Source organism: Pristis pectinata, chromosome 27 (genome assembly GCF_009764475.1).
Source record: "Pristis pectinata isolate sPriPec2 chromosome 27, sPriPec2.1.pri, whole genome shotgun sequence".
Lineage (NCBI taxonomy): Eukaryota > Metazoa > Chordata > Chondrichthyes > Rhinopristiformes > Pristidae > Pristis > Pristis pectinata.
This window is the reverse complement of record NC_067431.1, coordinates 13,752,737-13,768,852: the sequence shown is the minus strand read 5'-3', so window position 1 is coordinate 13,768,852 and position 16,116 is coordinate 13,752,737. Positions and strand designations below refer to the sequence as shown.

At 39.5% G+C, this 16,116-nt stretch overlaps 2 protein-coding genes across 2 annotated transcripts in view; both read right to left on the bottom strand.

Annotated features, from left to right (window-relative positions):
• Window positions 1-2,066, bottom strand: part of si:ch211-286b4.4 (uncharacterized) — a 64,993-nt gene extending 62,927 nt beyond the window's left edge. Inside the window, exons 1-2 of the mRNA XM_052039701.1 lie at window positions 1,975-2,066; window positions 516-736 (exon numbers count right to left, since the gene is read on the bottom strand). Of these exons, the coding sequence (XP_051895661.1) occupies window positions 516-678 (163 nt within the window). The 5' untranslated portion in view covers window positions 679-736; window positions 1,975-2,066. The remainder of the gene's footprint in view (window positions 1-515; window positions 737-1,974) is intronic.
• A 2,628-nt stretch (window positions 2,067-4,694) lies between these two features.
• Window positions 4,695-16,116, bottom strand: part of LOC127583578 (platelet endothelial aggregation receptor 1-like) — a 35,123-nt gene continuing 23,701 nt past the window's right edge. The window contains exons 15-23 of the mRNA XM_052039700.1: window positions 15,513-15,737; window positions 13,411-13,542; window positions 12,810-12,974; window positions 11,047-11,169; window positions 10,545-10,722; window positions 9,279-9,418; window positions 8,739-8,930; window positions 7,599-7,820; window positions 4,695-4,828 (exon numbers count right to left, since the gene is read on the bottom strand). Of these exons, the coding sequence (XP_051895660.1) occupies window positions 4,695-4,828; window positions 7,599-7,820; window positions 8,739-8,930; window positions 9,279-9,418; window positions 10,545-10,722; window positions 11,047-11,169; window positions 12,810-12,974; window positions 13,411-13,542; window positions 15,513-15,737 (1,511 nt within the window). The remainder of the gene's footprint in view (window positions 4,829-7,598; window positions 7,821-8,738; window positions 8,931-9,278; window positions 9,419-10,544; window positions 10,723-11,046; window positions 11,170-12,809; window positions 12,975-13,410; window positions 13,543-15,512; window positions 15,738-16,116) is intronic.

The window sequence follows — 16,116 nt, the reverse complement described above, 5'->3', positions numbered from 1 at the left end:
ATCTGCACCTATTTCCTTGTAAGCTGATGTTATGGAGAAGGGTATCTATGTGTTTTGGGTTGATCTAGTGATGGACATACTCTCAGTGGGTGGCTCAGTTGAACTTTAGCAAGGAAAGGAATATTAAATTGTGTGTATGTTGGAATGATGATTGGCTATCAATGCCTCTAAAGTAATATTTTACCCCTTGTTATTGTCTACACTCCCCACTGACCCAATAGTGAAGAAAGTTCTTCTCATTCCTGAACAAAGGAAGTTGGCTACTTTGATTACAAAATTGTATAATTCCACCTGCAGGAAATTTCACTCCCTGACAGTGATGTAGAATGATTTTAATATTATTTTTGAGTTTAACACTAATGAGAATAAATTGGGTCCCAGCCAAAGTGCAGATTTACATTACGAATTCCTTCAAGTGCCAAATGCATTGTGCATGTTGCTCATAAAAGTCCAGACATCTGTGCTACTGACAAAATCAATTTGCTTTAACTTGCTGTGATAAATAAAAATCTTACCTCTGGGGCAGATGACAGGTTCGACTGTGCTGCTGTTGATGCACATAGTGCCAGCAGGGCAAGGCAAGCAAATTCCAGCTCCAGCAAATGGATTGTATGTACCAGGATTACAGGGTAACTCACTGATTGTACCAGGAGGACAGCAGACACCAGTGGGACACATGTAACCCTGAATGCCATCCGAAGGACAAGGCACAGTACTTCCAGCATAGCAGATGTACCTGCAAAAAACCCCACAGTTGACTGTACCAAGTGTAGATATTGAATCTCAGCTTATAAATAATATGACATCTGTAGGAGCAAAGGTTGTCTAGTACCAGGAAATCAGTGCTTTAAAATGTCAAAAAAAAATCAGAGAACAATTCAGAAATAACAGTTTTCATTGTTTATAACTGGAAGAATAAGTTATTAAATCATAACTGGTGAACAAAAATGAAAATAAAAAAATACAGATGCTGGAAACCTGAATATTGTCGGGCCTGCTGGGTATTAAAACTTTACAGACAAAAAGCTTAATCTGATTTTAGCTGCCACATCAGGTCATCCTGTCTCAACCCATGGCAGAAATTCCCTCTGATCCATCTATTCCCCTTCCCCCCATCTTCTCTACTATCTGAAACTAACTTGTTTCTTTCTCTCCCAGTTCGAATGAAGGGGCTTGGAAATGAAACATCAATTATTCCTCTTTCCAAAGATGGTGCCCGACCTGTTAGTGCTTCCAGCATTTTCTGTTTTTAATCATAGCTGGTGAACAGATTGACACTCTATTGTGTAGCAATCTATTTTCTCCAGAATGACTTCACTTATAATAAATTACAAGGAAACATGCAGACTACTGGAGCTACTATCCAAAAACTTTGTAACTTTAGTTATTTTGTAGATAGGGTAATTTTTCCAGAGCAGTTATTTGCCTCCTTGTTCACTCTGATGCCACCTTAAAAAGGAGTTACCTGTTTTTTTGTTTACCTTCATCACTGGATTGATCAGTCACTGAGAATGAGTACCACATCACTAACGGATAGCTAACTTGTTGTTGAAAACTCCCAAAGTACCACCAATCTTTAGGTTAATCAATTAAAAGCATGTTGTGGGAAGATTTTTCAAAACAGTGCTATTAGTTCAAACTAGAACAATGATAGAAAATTAAGGTAAAATTAAACCAAACTTTTGAGAGGAGAGAAGGATATGCTAGATTAGATAGTTAGAAGTCAAGTGTTTTGAATCAGAATCAGGTTTATCATCACCGACGTTGTGAAATTTGTTGTTTTGTGGCAGCAGTACAGTGCAAGACATAAAAATTACTATAAGTCACAAAATCAATAGTGCAAATAAATATAGACTATATATATATCTATCTATATCTAAAATATCATATATTATCATAAAATAAGCCTGGTGCTTGAGCATTTGATTAAAGTTTTCACATTAAAATATAGGACAGAATTAGATTAACACTTACCCCGGGTCACAGAGTTGAGCTTGGTTCAAGTCTGTCAGCCCCAATTGACTGCAAAAGTGCCCTATAGGACAGTATTGACACTGGTCTTTGCTGGTCAGCCCTGTAGTAGGAGAGTATGATCCGGGTGGACAAGGCAGTGGATACTTGCTACCCTCTGGACAGTAGTGACCCATGGGGCAGACATCATTACCACTAAAAGTGGCATTATCAGAATCAACCTATAATTGACATTTTAAAAAATATAGGTATAATAATTTAATGCTGTAGCTCCCATTTCATAAATTTAACTCCACTGCATAATATTCAGCAATATAACATTAGAATAAGTTTTACAGAAACATTTCTGTACACATTAAATCTCCTGGAAATTCCTCAATTTCAAAATATTTGTGTGATTTGAATACTAACTATTCTTCTGGGTTTCACTTTCTCAAGATGGAATTACTGCACCCAATGTCCAACCCACAGGTTAACATCAGTTCTACTGGGCATGTAAGCCCACACTCAATTCTGCCTACAGTTCTGACTTAACTGAGCAGCTATCATCTCTCATGAACAAGCAGTGAAAATCCTTTTAGTGATTTAAATATTTAGAACATAGAACATTACAGCACAGTATAGGCCCTTCGGCCCACAATGTTGTGATGATATTTTCTCCTGCTCTAAGATCCATCTAACCCTTCCCTCCCACAGAGTCCTCCATTTTCCTATCATTCATGTGCCTATCTAAGAGTCTCTGAAATGTCCCGAGTGTATCTGCCTCCACCACCTCTGCCAGCAGTGTGTTCCACGCACCCACTACTCTCTGTGTAAAAAAACTTACCTTTGTCATCACCCCTATACCTTCCTCCAATCATCTTAAAATTATGTCCCCTTGTGCTAGCCATTTTCACCCTGGGAAAAGTCTCTGACTGTCCACTTGATCTATGCCTCTTATCATCATGTACACCTCTATCAAGTCACTTCTCATTCTCCTTCACTCCAAAGAGAAAAGCCCGACCTCGCTCAACCTATCCTCATAAGATATGATCCCCAGTCCAGGCAGCATCCTGGTAAATCTCCTCTGCACCTTCTCTAATGTTTAACTAGCTAGGTTTAAAAATGTTGAAGTTACTTTTATATACTTCTATCAGGTCAACCCATAGCCTCCTTCACTCCAGGGAAAACAAGCCTAGCTTATCTAAATCTCTCCCCATAATTAATGTCCTCCAATCAGGTAATATCGTGGTGAATGCCCTCTGTACTTTCTTCAGCTCAATCACATCCTTTCAAGTGTGGCCTAACCAGTGTCGTGTAAAGTTGTAACATAAAGTCCTAACTCTTATATTCTATGCCCTGACCTATTAAGGCAAGCATTCCATATGCCTCCTTCACCAATGTTATCACTTTCAGGGAACTACAGACTTAGACCCCCAGGTCTTGTGTTAGGTAATGGATTGGCAAGGTATTGAAGTAAGTCACCAAGTCCCATGAGGCTGGAGAGGCTATTAGAAGCACAATACAGTCCTGAAAATGATAATACACAAGAGTTTGACAACTGAAGGAAAAACCAAATACTACAGAAACCAAGGGTAGGAATAAATAGGTCTTTTTTAGGGTGGTAGGCACTAATTAGTGGGGTACTACAGGAATCCGTGCTTGGGCCTCAGCCATTAATAAATATCAATGATTTGGATGAGGGAACTAATGATGTTTCAAAGTTTGCTGATGACATTAAACTGAGTGGGATTATAAATGGTGAGGAGTCTGCAAAGAAGCTTCAAGTTGATGTAGACAGATTGAACAAGGGTGCAAAGACATGGTGGAGGCAGTATAACATGTTTAACTGCAAAGTTATCACTTCAGTAAGAGAAATAGAAAGGCAGTATATTATTTAAATGGGAAATGGTGATACACAGGGAGACTTGTACACCAGTCACTGAAAGCAAACATGCAGGTGAAACAAGCAATTAAGATGGCGACTAATATGTTGGCCTTCATAGCAAGGAGATTTGAGAATGGGAGCAAGGCATCTTGCTACAACTATACAGGGCCTTGATGAGACCACACCTGGGGATTGTGTGCAGTTTTAGTCTCCTTATCTAAAAGATATATTTGTCACAGAGGGAGTGCAGCAAAGGTTTACCAGACCAATTCCCTGGATGGTGGGACTCTCATACGAGCAGGGATTCTATTAACTAGAATTTAGAATAAGAAAAATCTAATTGAAACTTGCAAAATTCTCACAAGGTTAGATTGACTGGATATGGAGAGGATGTCTTCCTTCGCTGGGGCATCTAGAACGAGGAGTCATGCTCTCAGGTTACAAGGCAAGAGCTGAGGGGGAATTACATCATCCAGAGGGTGGTGACCTGTGGGATTTGTTACCACTGACAGCTTTAGAGACCAAGTAACTGGACAGTTTTATGGAGGAGACAGATACATTTCTCAACACAACTGGCATTGTAGAGAGAGAGAGAGAGAGTGAGAGTGAGAGTGAGAGTGAGAGAGAGAGAGAGAGAGAGAGAGAGAGAGAGAGAGAGGGGAGAGAGAGAGAGAGGAGGAATATGGTTTTGAGATAGTTGATCAGAGATGTTCGTATTGAGTGCTGGAGGAGCTGATTTGACTACTTTTTTCTATACAAATATATTGCTGTGAGATAACAAGACCAACATATTACTGTGAAATATTAATTTATCTAGTGAACAGATATTTGATTAAAATATTTTGTTTAAACATAATTATCCAATTTTTTTTTGTGCAGATTGTACCAAATGCTTGATGGGAGTTGGACTGATGGCACTTCCAGTACAGTAGTAGCCAGGGTGACAAGGTCCAGTGGGGTTGGAGAGACCATTGGAAGCACAATGCATACCTGTCAGTGAGATACATATAAATTTCAGCAACAAAGTTGACAGTTGAAGGAAGAACCAAAAATAACCAACTGAGCTCAACTTCACTTTTTTTTTAGCATAGTAGTGTTTTGTTTATTGTTTTAAACAGGGAGCTCAAGGTGTGACATCACTCCCAACACAGCAAGTTGTGGAACAAACCTAAATTAATCTGGTGGGGGGGGGGGGTGGAGAACTGATCCTGCTGTTATAAGATTCTTGAACAGACCTCTTATATGATGAACTAGAAATGATCTCTTGATCTCTCAGTCTACCTCGTTGTGGTCCTTCCACTTTATTTGTCTACCTGACTTGCACTTTCTCTGTAACTGTAACACCATATTCTGCATTCTTTTTTTTCCTTTGTACTACTCGATGAACTTATGTCTGGAATGATCTGACTGGATGGCATGGAAATAAAGCTTTTAATTGTTTCTCAGTACATGGGGTGATAATAAGCCAATTACATTCAGGTTGACACTATGTGATTAAATCTGAAAGTCACCTGGAATCTTCTTGGCCGACCACCTTTCCAAGGTAACTAGAAATAGGTAGGACGTGAGGCTTCATCATCATTGGCCACAACCTGAAATGTTTTTTTTAAATGCAAGAAGCCAAGGGGCATTTACTTGAGAGGGAAAGAAAACTAATGGTGCAATATTAAATATTTATCTTCTTTAGTACAAAATGTTTCTTTTGGTTGCCTACAGCTTTCTAAGGCAAACATATTTGTTTCATTTCTGTCCATGAGGAAAATATAGAAGCAAAATATACAACTTCAGTACACTTGTAATTTTGTACAGTAGCTATCTTAAATGTTTTCTGTGCTTTGCTCACGAAAGGGCAGGAACATAATATCAATATTGGCTACTTTATTCCCTTAACTTCCAAAATTACCATTTTATAAAGTTTATTACCACTATTTCATAACATAAAGAACTTGGGGATGCTTGACTCCAACAAAACAAGATTATACTGTTGCATTAAAGTGCAGCTGCTTTCCTCAAAGGAGGTATATATTTATAGTCGTCTTTATTCTTTATTTCAACACATTAATCGTTATTACTAACCTGGTGAGCAGGGTAAACAGCCTGATTCATTCATTGCACCAGGCCAAGGACCATAAGTACCCCGAGCGCAGGGATGCTCTGTGCCCAAAGTGGTGCCAATAGGACAGAAGAAGCCCATGGGACATAGTTCAGGGAACTTCCCCCCAGAACCTTCAGGTGACAAGGAAGATGAGAATAATGTTACTGAAGAGGAGAAAGAACACAGATGATTTGATGCTCTGTAATATTAAATGTTGCCATAATTTAGTTTTGTCGTACATAATATTCCAGATAAGCTCAATCAATTCGCCTTATCTAACAAAGCTCATTCAAATACCAGAGGCCACACTCAGATTAAAAAATGGTTTACTGCAGCCATCATCAGGGAAGGCTACACTTTCATCATTCATCTCTTTGACGTAACGTGGATAACTGTGGAAGATACAATTCCGAACAACGTTAATGATTCCGTTTACTAGCTTGCCTTGCAGCAGTATTCCCCTTGAGTAAGTTTTGTTTTAAAGCATGTACTTTGTGAACTTCCCTCATCAATAGCAACTGCAACAGGAAGTTACTTCTGACCTCCAGCAGGAATGGATTCAGACAGGTTATAATGATCTCTGTAATGGATGTAAATGGGCAAAGCAGCAAGCATGAGAGGAATGTTGTGATATCTCAAATGGTATGCACTTGGAGCTAGCATTATCCATTAACATTGTTATTCACACCCATTTGAAAGTTGATCCCTTTCCAATCTCAGAATCAAATTTATCGTCATTCACTTAGGTGACATGCAATTGTTGTTTTGCAGCAGAAATACAGTGCAAAGACATAAAATTACTATAAATTACAAAAATAAATAAATAGATAGTGTAAAAAAGCAATAATGAGGTAAGTGTTCATGGGTTCATGGACTGTTCAGAAATCTAATGGTGGAGGGGAAGAAGCTGTTTCTGAATTGTTGAATGTGGCTCTTCAGATCCCCGCACCTCCTCCCTCATGGTAGTAATGAGAAAAGGGCATGTCCCAGATGGTGGGGGTCCTTAGTCTGTCATTTCACTGTTGGATCTGGAGATTATATTGTCCAGAAGCTTCTTCGGAAGAATGAGGCACAAATCTTGTAGTCACAGCTGTTTTTTTAAAAGATATTCATAACAGAGAAATAGCAGTGAAGAACTGCGAGCAAATAACACTAACTCTAACCGTAACTAACTCTAACCGTAACTAACTCACTCTCACTTGAACAAAGAACTAACTCACACTAACAGTAAATGAACAAAGAACCTGCCTCGTGGTCCTTCTTTAGACTGAAATCTGGTTCAAACTGGACAGATAAAGGGAGTCTTCCCTGATAAGAACAGCCTGAGACATAACAAGGGCAGTCTTGATTTACATTGCCATGACATCTCAGGCTTACAGACAAAGAAACTGCAGAAGTCCAGAACCAGCTGTATTACAAATTACTGAGAATCCACTAAACATTTACAGCTAAATAGGTGATTATACAAACATATAAGCAAGCAGCAAGAAAAGTTAAACTACAAGAAAAATAACAATTTAGACCCTAATCCAACAGAATCAAAGACAGCCATTCTGATTACAATATTAACAATCCCTGCTTAACAATTATCACAATTTTCCTAATTTATATCAATAAATGCGAACATATTAGACGCCAGTCAGGATAATATATTGCCTTTCTTACCATTAGTGAACTGACAAAAGAAACCAGCTGGACATTGGTCACAGAATTCCTGACCTTCCTGTGCTTGGTAAGTTCCTCCCTTGCATGGCAGTGGAATGGAAGTTCTGCTGGGACAATAGTAGTCAATTGGACAGAGAAATGATATGGGACTCGCTGAGCTTTGACCAGGGGGGCAATAAAATCCAACCAAGCAAGGACCATCAGGAGCTTCGTTGCCTGGCCCTTGAAAAGAAAGTAATATTATTTTAGAGAAATACAATTTAATTTTTTTTTAATTTAAAATTTTATTTACAGCGTGGTAACAGGCCCTTCCGGCCCAACAAGTCTGTGCCGCCCATTTTAAACCCAAATTAACCTACCTGTACGTCTTTGGAATGTGGGAGGAAACCGGACCACCCGGAGGAAACCCACGCAGACACGGGAGAACGTACAAGCTCCTTACAGACAGCGACGGGAATCGAACCCCGATCACTGGCGCTGTAATAGCGTTGCGCTAACTGCTACGCTACCATGCCACCTCAGCAGCACTGGGGTGGCACGGTAGCTTCAGCACATTTAAACAACACATTTGTTCAAATAATAATAATCTTGTCAGTATATTTCCCCTTGCCTGGTGTCACCGTACATTAATGCACAGCAGCATGCTATGACCTAGAGCCATTCACACACTCTTCACCGCGTTCTTGGTTTTGGTCACTGTGTAATGAGATGTGCCAACTTGTGAGGTGGTGTTGAGTGAAGGACTGATGTGTCCCTGTGAGAGGTAGGTGACTCAGAGAGAGTACATGAACTGCTCCTTGTGGACACATGTTGAAGAGCTCTTATTGTGTTCATTTGACATTAACTCACCAAGGAGCAGGAACAGAGCCTTAGTTGAAATAGCAGACAGAGGAATGTTAAGTTCAGCAGTAATTTCTATGCCTATCAATAGATTTTTCCTTAAGAATCTCTTGGGACATATTTAATTTGCAGTGTTAGAATTTATGTCAAACATCCTAATATTGCAAATACCTAAATGTGTGCACTTCTTCAAAAGATTAAAGTAATTTTAGGTTTAATGGCTCCTTCACATTTCCTTGCCATGTATGTTTCTCTATACATTGCTTTTACTTTGAGTGCAAGATTTTTACACTTCTTTACCTTCACAGAACTGTCCACTGAGACAAGGCTGGCAGTCTGATTCCCTTTTGTTTCCAGTGCTGTTGCTGTAGGTACCAGCTGGACAAGGTATAGGAACCACTGTGCTGTTTGGGCAGTAAAAACCAGCAGGGCAGATGTGCTGGTCAGGCTGTGTGGAAGCAGCATTGCAATAATATCCAGCATAACACTCTCCTGGGACAAGCAGAGGGAATATTAAAACAAGACATGATCATTGTTTGTTGATTCAGAAACTAAATAGTCTCTGCAGGAATACAAGAAAGTGTTTGCTTAAGAATCATCAGGGTAATGTTAAAATGGGAGTAATATTAAAAATGTATTTAGAACAACTAAACCAGGAAAGCAAAAGGGTGGCAGTGCAGAAAAGAAACAAATCTGATTTTCAAGCAATGTAAAATGAGACTTAAAGAACAATTTATTTTGAAATAAAATGCCTATCACTGTGTAAGGATTTTGTAAAAGCTGTAAAATTAAACAGACAGGTACTATAATTTAAATGCAAAATATTGAGAATAGTTATACCTGTTGGTATGGATAGTTTTATATTTGAACAGTATTTCCCCGCATCACATGGTACTGGAGAGGGAGATCCAGGTGGGCAATAATAACCAGTTGGGCAAAGCCCACCTGTCATCTGGTATTGTCCCAGACACCACTTGCACCTAAAAATGTCAGTGAATAACAAACAAGATGGTTAGTTTCGGAATTGTTATTCACATCTAGCATTAGAAGGGGAAAAAGATTGATTACTAAAGTTGATACAAAGAGTGGGATCTATCTGGGCCTTTGTTTTTCAGCAAGTAGTGTAACAGAAGCAGATAGTGACAAATGGAAAACTACTAATAAACACAATAAACAATCCAAATCCCAATACACTAAAACTCTGATAATCTATCACCCTTGGGATTTTGGTGGTGCTGGACTGGTAAATTCCTTGGACTATTAATATCCCAACAAATTTTATTTCCTTTTCCTTTTAAACATATTACACAGTAGCACAGTACATTTTCCAGTGAATCCAGTGAGCTTAAAGGAAGCAGGAAAAATACAAACTACAAATGTTCCTGAGCCCTGGTGTTCTGGACTCCGGCTCATGCACTGAACTGATGGGTGAGCCAGATACCAAACTATTAGGATTTCCAAACAATTGTTTGCTGGATTATTGGAGTTTTACTGCACTGTATTGCCGTCACTGTGCTAATGAGAACAACTAAAACGTGCATTTCAGAAAAAGGAAACACAATCTTTAAACCTCAATAATTGCAGCTCTTGTTTTGAAAAGTTAGCCAACTAAAATGAGATCAGAATGTAGGGTCACAGGCAAATGACATCAATAATGGCTCTGAAAATATCTCACTGAATGATTCCCTACAACAAGATATTGACTATAACTTATATTTTTGGAAGATAAGAAAGTGTGCACACGCAGCGTGCATCAGATGTTTACATGAAAAATTGGATAAACTACAGAAAGCACCTATTTGATCAGAACATCAAATCTCAGTACATTTGAACTGAATTTTCCATGAATTTGTATTCAGATTGGGAGAAGACATTCAGAATGCATCTAAAGATTAGCAAGGTCTTAAATTAGATTCATGTAAATTCAGTTCTAGATGTGATTTGAAACTTGAATGTGTGTAATTGCTCCAAATATAGTATCCACATGCACTTAAAACTAAAATCTAGATCCAACATGGCACTGTATTCATACAGTGCGCATAAAAACAAATTATACTGGATATCACATTTTAACTTGAGGATAAAAGATAGATTGGCAAAACGTACTCAGAGGTGGAGTTGAAGGAAGTATTAACCATCAAATTATTAATGGTTGGTTTGTTGGTTGCTGATCCCCAAGTGCAGTAATAACCCGCAGCACATGGCCCTGAAGGTTTCGGGAGGCCAAATCCACTGCAGTGCTGCCCTGGAGGACAGGCCTGGCACTCCCTCTCACTTCTACTCCCTGAGGAAAGTTAAGTTAAGAAATTAGGTTTATGGGTTAGTGTAGAGATAGGTCATAGCTTATTTATTTGCTGCTGTCTCTACAAAAAAATGAGCACCTAAACTACATATGCACCAAAACATCGTCTCACATTCAACAGGTTAAATTTGCAAAATTTCTTCATTGGTTCCAAATGACATCCAAAAACAGTTTCTTTTGAATAAATACATATTTTAAAAAATTTCATTAGATATTAATTCACTCTGAAATTCATAACACATAAAACTTAAGTATGTGGAAATACTTGGATGTACACTATACTTACAACTTTGATAACTGTAATACCTGACTGTCCGTTGTATGTTCCTGGAGGACAGGGATACTGTGTGGCTTCTTCTGTTCCAGAGGGACAATAATAACCCGGTAAACAGAGTTCAGGTGTCACCACCGCAGACTGACAGTAATATCCTGTATCATTAAGATGAGGAAGTTTGCACATTGTTAAAAGAGGCATTGATCATTAAGAGCTTTTGTCAGCATGATCTACATTGTCTTCTGCTCATCTCATTATCAACGTGATATACTTTATTGATTTTTTTGGGATCTGGGCACCACTGGCAAGACCAAGATACATTACAATTCTTTAATTCACCATAAGAACTTGGTGATGAGCCATCTTCACATGAAGAGGCAAGGAATAGAGGGATGCGAACCAATGGCAGGTAGATGGGACTACTTTAATTTGGCATTATGGTCAGCGCAGGCTGAACGGCCTGTTCCTGTGCTGTACTTTTCCATGTTTCCATTCTGCAGTCCTTCTGGTGAAGGTACATTCATGGTGTTTTTGGGTAGGATGATCTAGGACTTAGCTCCGACTTTGTAGTACTATTCTGATTCAATGAATATCATATCACAATACTTACCTTGTCCAAATTGTACTGTCATGATGAAAACCAATGCGATAGCATGTGTAACTGAGACATACACCAGCTTATTAGCCTTTTGTAGTTTAGGCTGCCATGCAAGATATAAAAGATGTGGCATTAGTCATCAACTTGTTCCTTGCTATGAACATCAGTGCTTGCTTGCCTGAATTCAAATGGGCCATTCTTAACTGCTTATGACCTCAGCAAGGCTTCTGTGCAGTCAACCGACACTGTCTGTCGTAGCTTCCGAGATAACATAGATGGCAGTTATAATGCAGGAACAATCAGGGTACATGTGCATGAGTGTTCACTGACTGAATTCAATAGCTGGCTCTGAGAGCTACTGCGGTCACCAAGAAATCTGTTGCTTGGCCTGGAACATCTGAAAGTGTTATCTAATCCTGCACATCAAACTGAATAATTTCAAGTCCTGCTGCTCCAAGTAACAAACTAGTCTATAAATCATGACAGTAGTTTGGGAAGTGGCATGCAAAGGTTTAAAACAAAATATTAACTAATGAAAAACCTCATCAGACAACACGCACATTTGTAACTCCTTGGAGATGAATTGATAAGCCATCAATATGCAATACATCAAAGCTCATTGTGTAAACAATGAGGGTATTGGTATTGGTTTATTATTGTCACTTGTACCGAGGTACAGTGAATAACTTGCCTTGCACACCGATTGTACAGGTCAATGCATTACACAGAGCAGTTGCATTGAGTCATTACAGAGTGCGTTGAGGTAGTACAGTAAAAAAAATAACAGTACAGAGTAAAGTGTCACAGCTACAGAGAAAGTGCAGTGCAATAAGGTGCAAGGTCACAACAGGGTAGATTGTGAGGTCAGAGCCCACCTCATCGTATAAGGGAACCGTTCAATAGTCTTATCACAATGGGGTAGAAGCTGTCCTTTAGAATCACTACAAAAATGCAAATAGCAATGGAATTGTCAGTGGCCTGATCACAGTGCAGGTCCTCAATCTGGAAACTGATGCGATATCAAAGCTTCCCAGGTCATGGTGAAACCAATGATAGGGAAAGGAGGAATAAAGAGAATCTCCTGCATGTGTAGGGAAACAAAGAGTATTACACTTCTTCACAAAGAATATGTAATAAAAGTCACTACTTCTATTCCAGAATTTTTACACGCATAACTGCTCATCAGGAACATTTCACCTGCAGGGCACCTTCGACAATACTCCAGTCCTCCTTCTTCAGCGTAGGTTCCTGATGGACATGGCTGTGGTTGGGCTGACCCTGCAGGACAATGCTGTCCAACACCGCACTTTCCACCCGTTCCCAAGAAGAGCTGTGTTGGTCCAGGGTTGGGAATGTTCACTCCTGCAAATAAAACAGTACCCAAATTATTTTCAATTTTGAACTGTTTATTTTCTGTGGCTTCTTCTTATTACAGTTTTTCTATAATACATTTTTATAATATATTTTTAATAGTAACGTACTCCCTATTAGAATTTGGTCGAACTGTAACCTTGGTATTCCAGTACCCAGGACATTAATGTAGTGGTATGGAGAGACAATTAATATAGTAGTATTACGTAAGATATCATTTGTCTGTGTTTCTGGGCAGTACGATGATAACCAGGCTAATGGAGAGTAGGCATCACATCTACATCTCTAATCCAATGTAAGGTTATGTTTTTAAGCAATACTCTAAATTATTCATGGTAAAAAGGATTCTACGTCAAAATTCTGACAAGCACTTTTGACGTTCTCACAATTACTCTTGCTGTGATTTAAATAACAAGCTTGTCCTTACCTGAAGTACAGTAATGCCCAGGATCACACTTCCCCTGAGGCCAAGAAAGGCCATCTTGAGCACAATAGAATCCTCCTTTGCATGGCAAACAATCCTTCTCTTCCTTTAGTCCCGTGCGTCCTCCATATGTACCTGAAGTAGAAAGGACACGAGGTGGAATTTCATTCTGTGTAGGTGTTACGTGTGTGATGTGGTGATGGAAGCCCAGTAAATTCTGCTTCTGAAATTTGGTGCCTCAATGTTCTACATATATAGCTCACACTATTGCCACGTAAGGGAGTTGAGCTGCAGCATGTAGAAAAGAAAATTGGTTTGCATGATCTCGGAGGTGAACCCCAAGCCACTGGTGACTTATTCACTGAAATATACAAGAGTACAAGTCTCACACTTAAATTCTGCACTACAAAGGTTCTACACTACAAAAGTCCTCTACTACCCCGTCCCTGCTGTACAACACCACCCTCCAACAATAAAGGTTCACAGCAAGACCCTGGAAAATGTGGATCACTTTCCATATCTTGGAAGCCTCTTACCAATGGCAAATATTGATTCTGCCTTCAATGTGCCATGACGGTCTTTGTTTGACTGAGAAAAAAGGGTATTTAAAGATCAAGTCCTCAAATCTGGCACAAATTTATTGTCTATTGGACGACAATGACTCTTACCCTCCTGTAAGCTTCTGAGACCTGGCCTACTTTTGTTAGGTGCCTCAAAGCACTGGAAATATACCACCAAGGCCACCTCAGCAATATCTTCCAAACCCACTGGAAGCATTAAGCAAACCAATGTCAACGTCCTCTCTCAGGCCAACAGTCCTAGCATTAAGGCCCTAGTTATGCTCAATTGGCACAGCTGGGCTGGCAGCAGACTCCCAAAACTCCCCAAACATTTTGTTCTGAGCTCTCTCACAGGAAGGCCAGTAGGACAGAGGAAAAGATTCATGAACACGCTCAAAGCCTTCTTGAAAAATATTCAACAACCACACCGACCCTTGGGAATCCTTGGTGGAAGAGGAGCATTCAGAATGATATTGAGAAACTTTAGGTTATGCATCAGGAGCACACAGACACCCTGTGCAAACTGCAGAAGGAGCAAACTACCTAACAAGTTATCCACCACCCTGTCAGGCATCTCCTGTCCCATTTGTGGAAGAATCCACTTTGACCTCATCAGTAACCTCAGAAACCCACCTGAATACTTAATCTTCAATATTCTTTCTTCAGATATGATAGTCTATCATTTTAATACTGCCAGTTTAAATGAACACCCTTGGGAAAAATACTGAGATGAATGTTAGACTGCTGATAGCTGAGTTATCAAATGTGGTCATTCTTTATTATATATTTTACACATAGAACAGTACAGCACAGGAACAGGCCCTTTGGCCCATGATGTCTGTGCTGCACATGTTATCAAATTAAACCAATCCTTCATAACCATATCCCTCATTCCCTGTATATTCATGTGCCTATCTAAAAGCCTCTTAAACACTACTATCATGTAGCTTGCACCACCACCCTGCCAGCATGTTCCAGGCACACACCACTCTCCTTTTTAAAAACTTGCCCCACTGATCTCCTTAAAACTTTCCCCCTCTCACCTTAGAACTATGTCCTCTAGTATTTGATATTTCTACTGTGGGGAAAAAGATTCTGTCTGTTTACCCCATCTATGCCTCTCACAAATTTTATAAACTTCTATCAGGACTTCCCCTCAGCTGCCGTCGCTCCAGAGAAAACGACACGAGTTAGTCCAACCTCTCCTTATAGCCAATACCATTCAGGCAGCATCCTGGTAAACTTCTGCACCCTCTCCAAAGCCTCCACATTCTTCCTGTTGTAGCATTCTGAGTCTATATTTTATAACTGTTGGGATATACTTAAAAGTAAGAGTGCAGCCATCAGGCAAATCCATACTTAAATGTATGAATGCTTAATACTTAACATTTAAATTCTTCTCTCTAATTTTTGAGTCTACTTCACTGTTGGTGTGGAAGAATCATAGGTTCAAAAATAGAAATTCATCCATGTACAAAATACTTAAACTGTAGATCACTGAGACTTAAGTCGACACCATGAAGCAATTTTTTGTAGCCTGCTCACCTGCTGAGCATGCTGGGATTTCTGTCCCAGTGCCTGCTGGACAGTAGAATCCTAGTGGGCAGGGATCAATCCTGTTGCCATGGATACAGTAAAATCCAGAGGGACACAGATCACACTCAGTCCCGCCACTGTGATTAAGGAATGTTGTGAGAGGACATGGGACAGGGCTGTGTGCTCCAGCTTTGCAGTAAAATCCCTCAGGGCAAATTCCACCACTTTGACCATCTGCAAAAAAATAACATTGAGAATGCGCACATTGGCTTTACCCAAGTTTTGATTTTATGGTTTAATATGCTTCGAGTTGCTTACAGTCGTTAACATTAGGCTGGATGTTAGGGTTACCTTAGCATGAGTGGCAGAGGGTGCAAATTCCCAAAACAAAGGAGAGATAAGACCACACTCCAGTGGGGACACCATGCTTACTGGTAGCATGTGATTATGGAATTACCCCGTGTGAGCCAAATTTACTTGTGTACATATACCAAGTAGGATATAACAGATGGAAAAAAAGAATTGCACATATAGTGCCTTTCACAAATCAAATGTGCTACAGTGGTTCATGGCTAAGTATTTCTGAAGTTTAGTGGTCATTGTAATGTAGGAA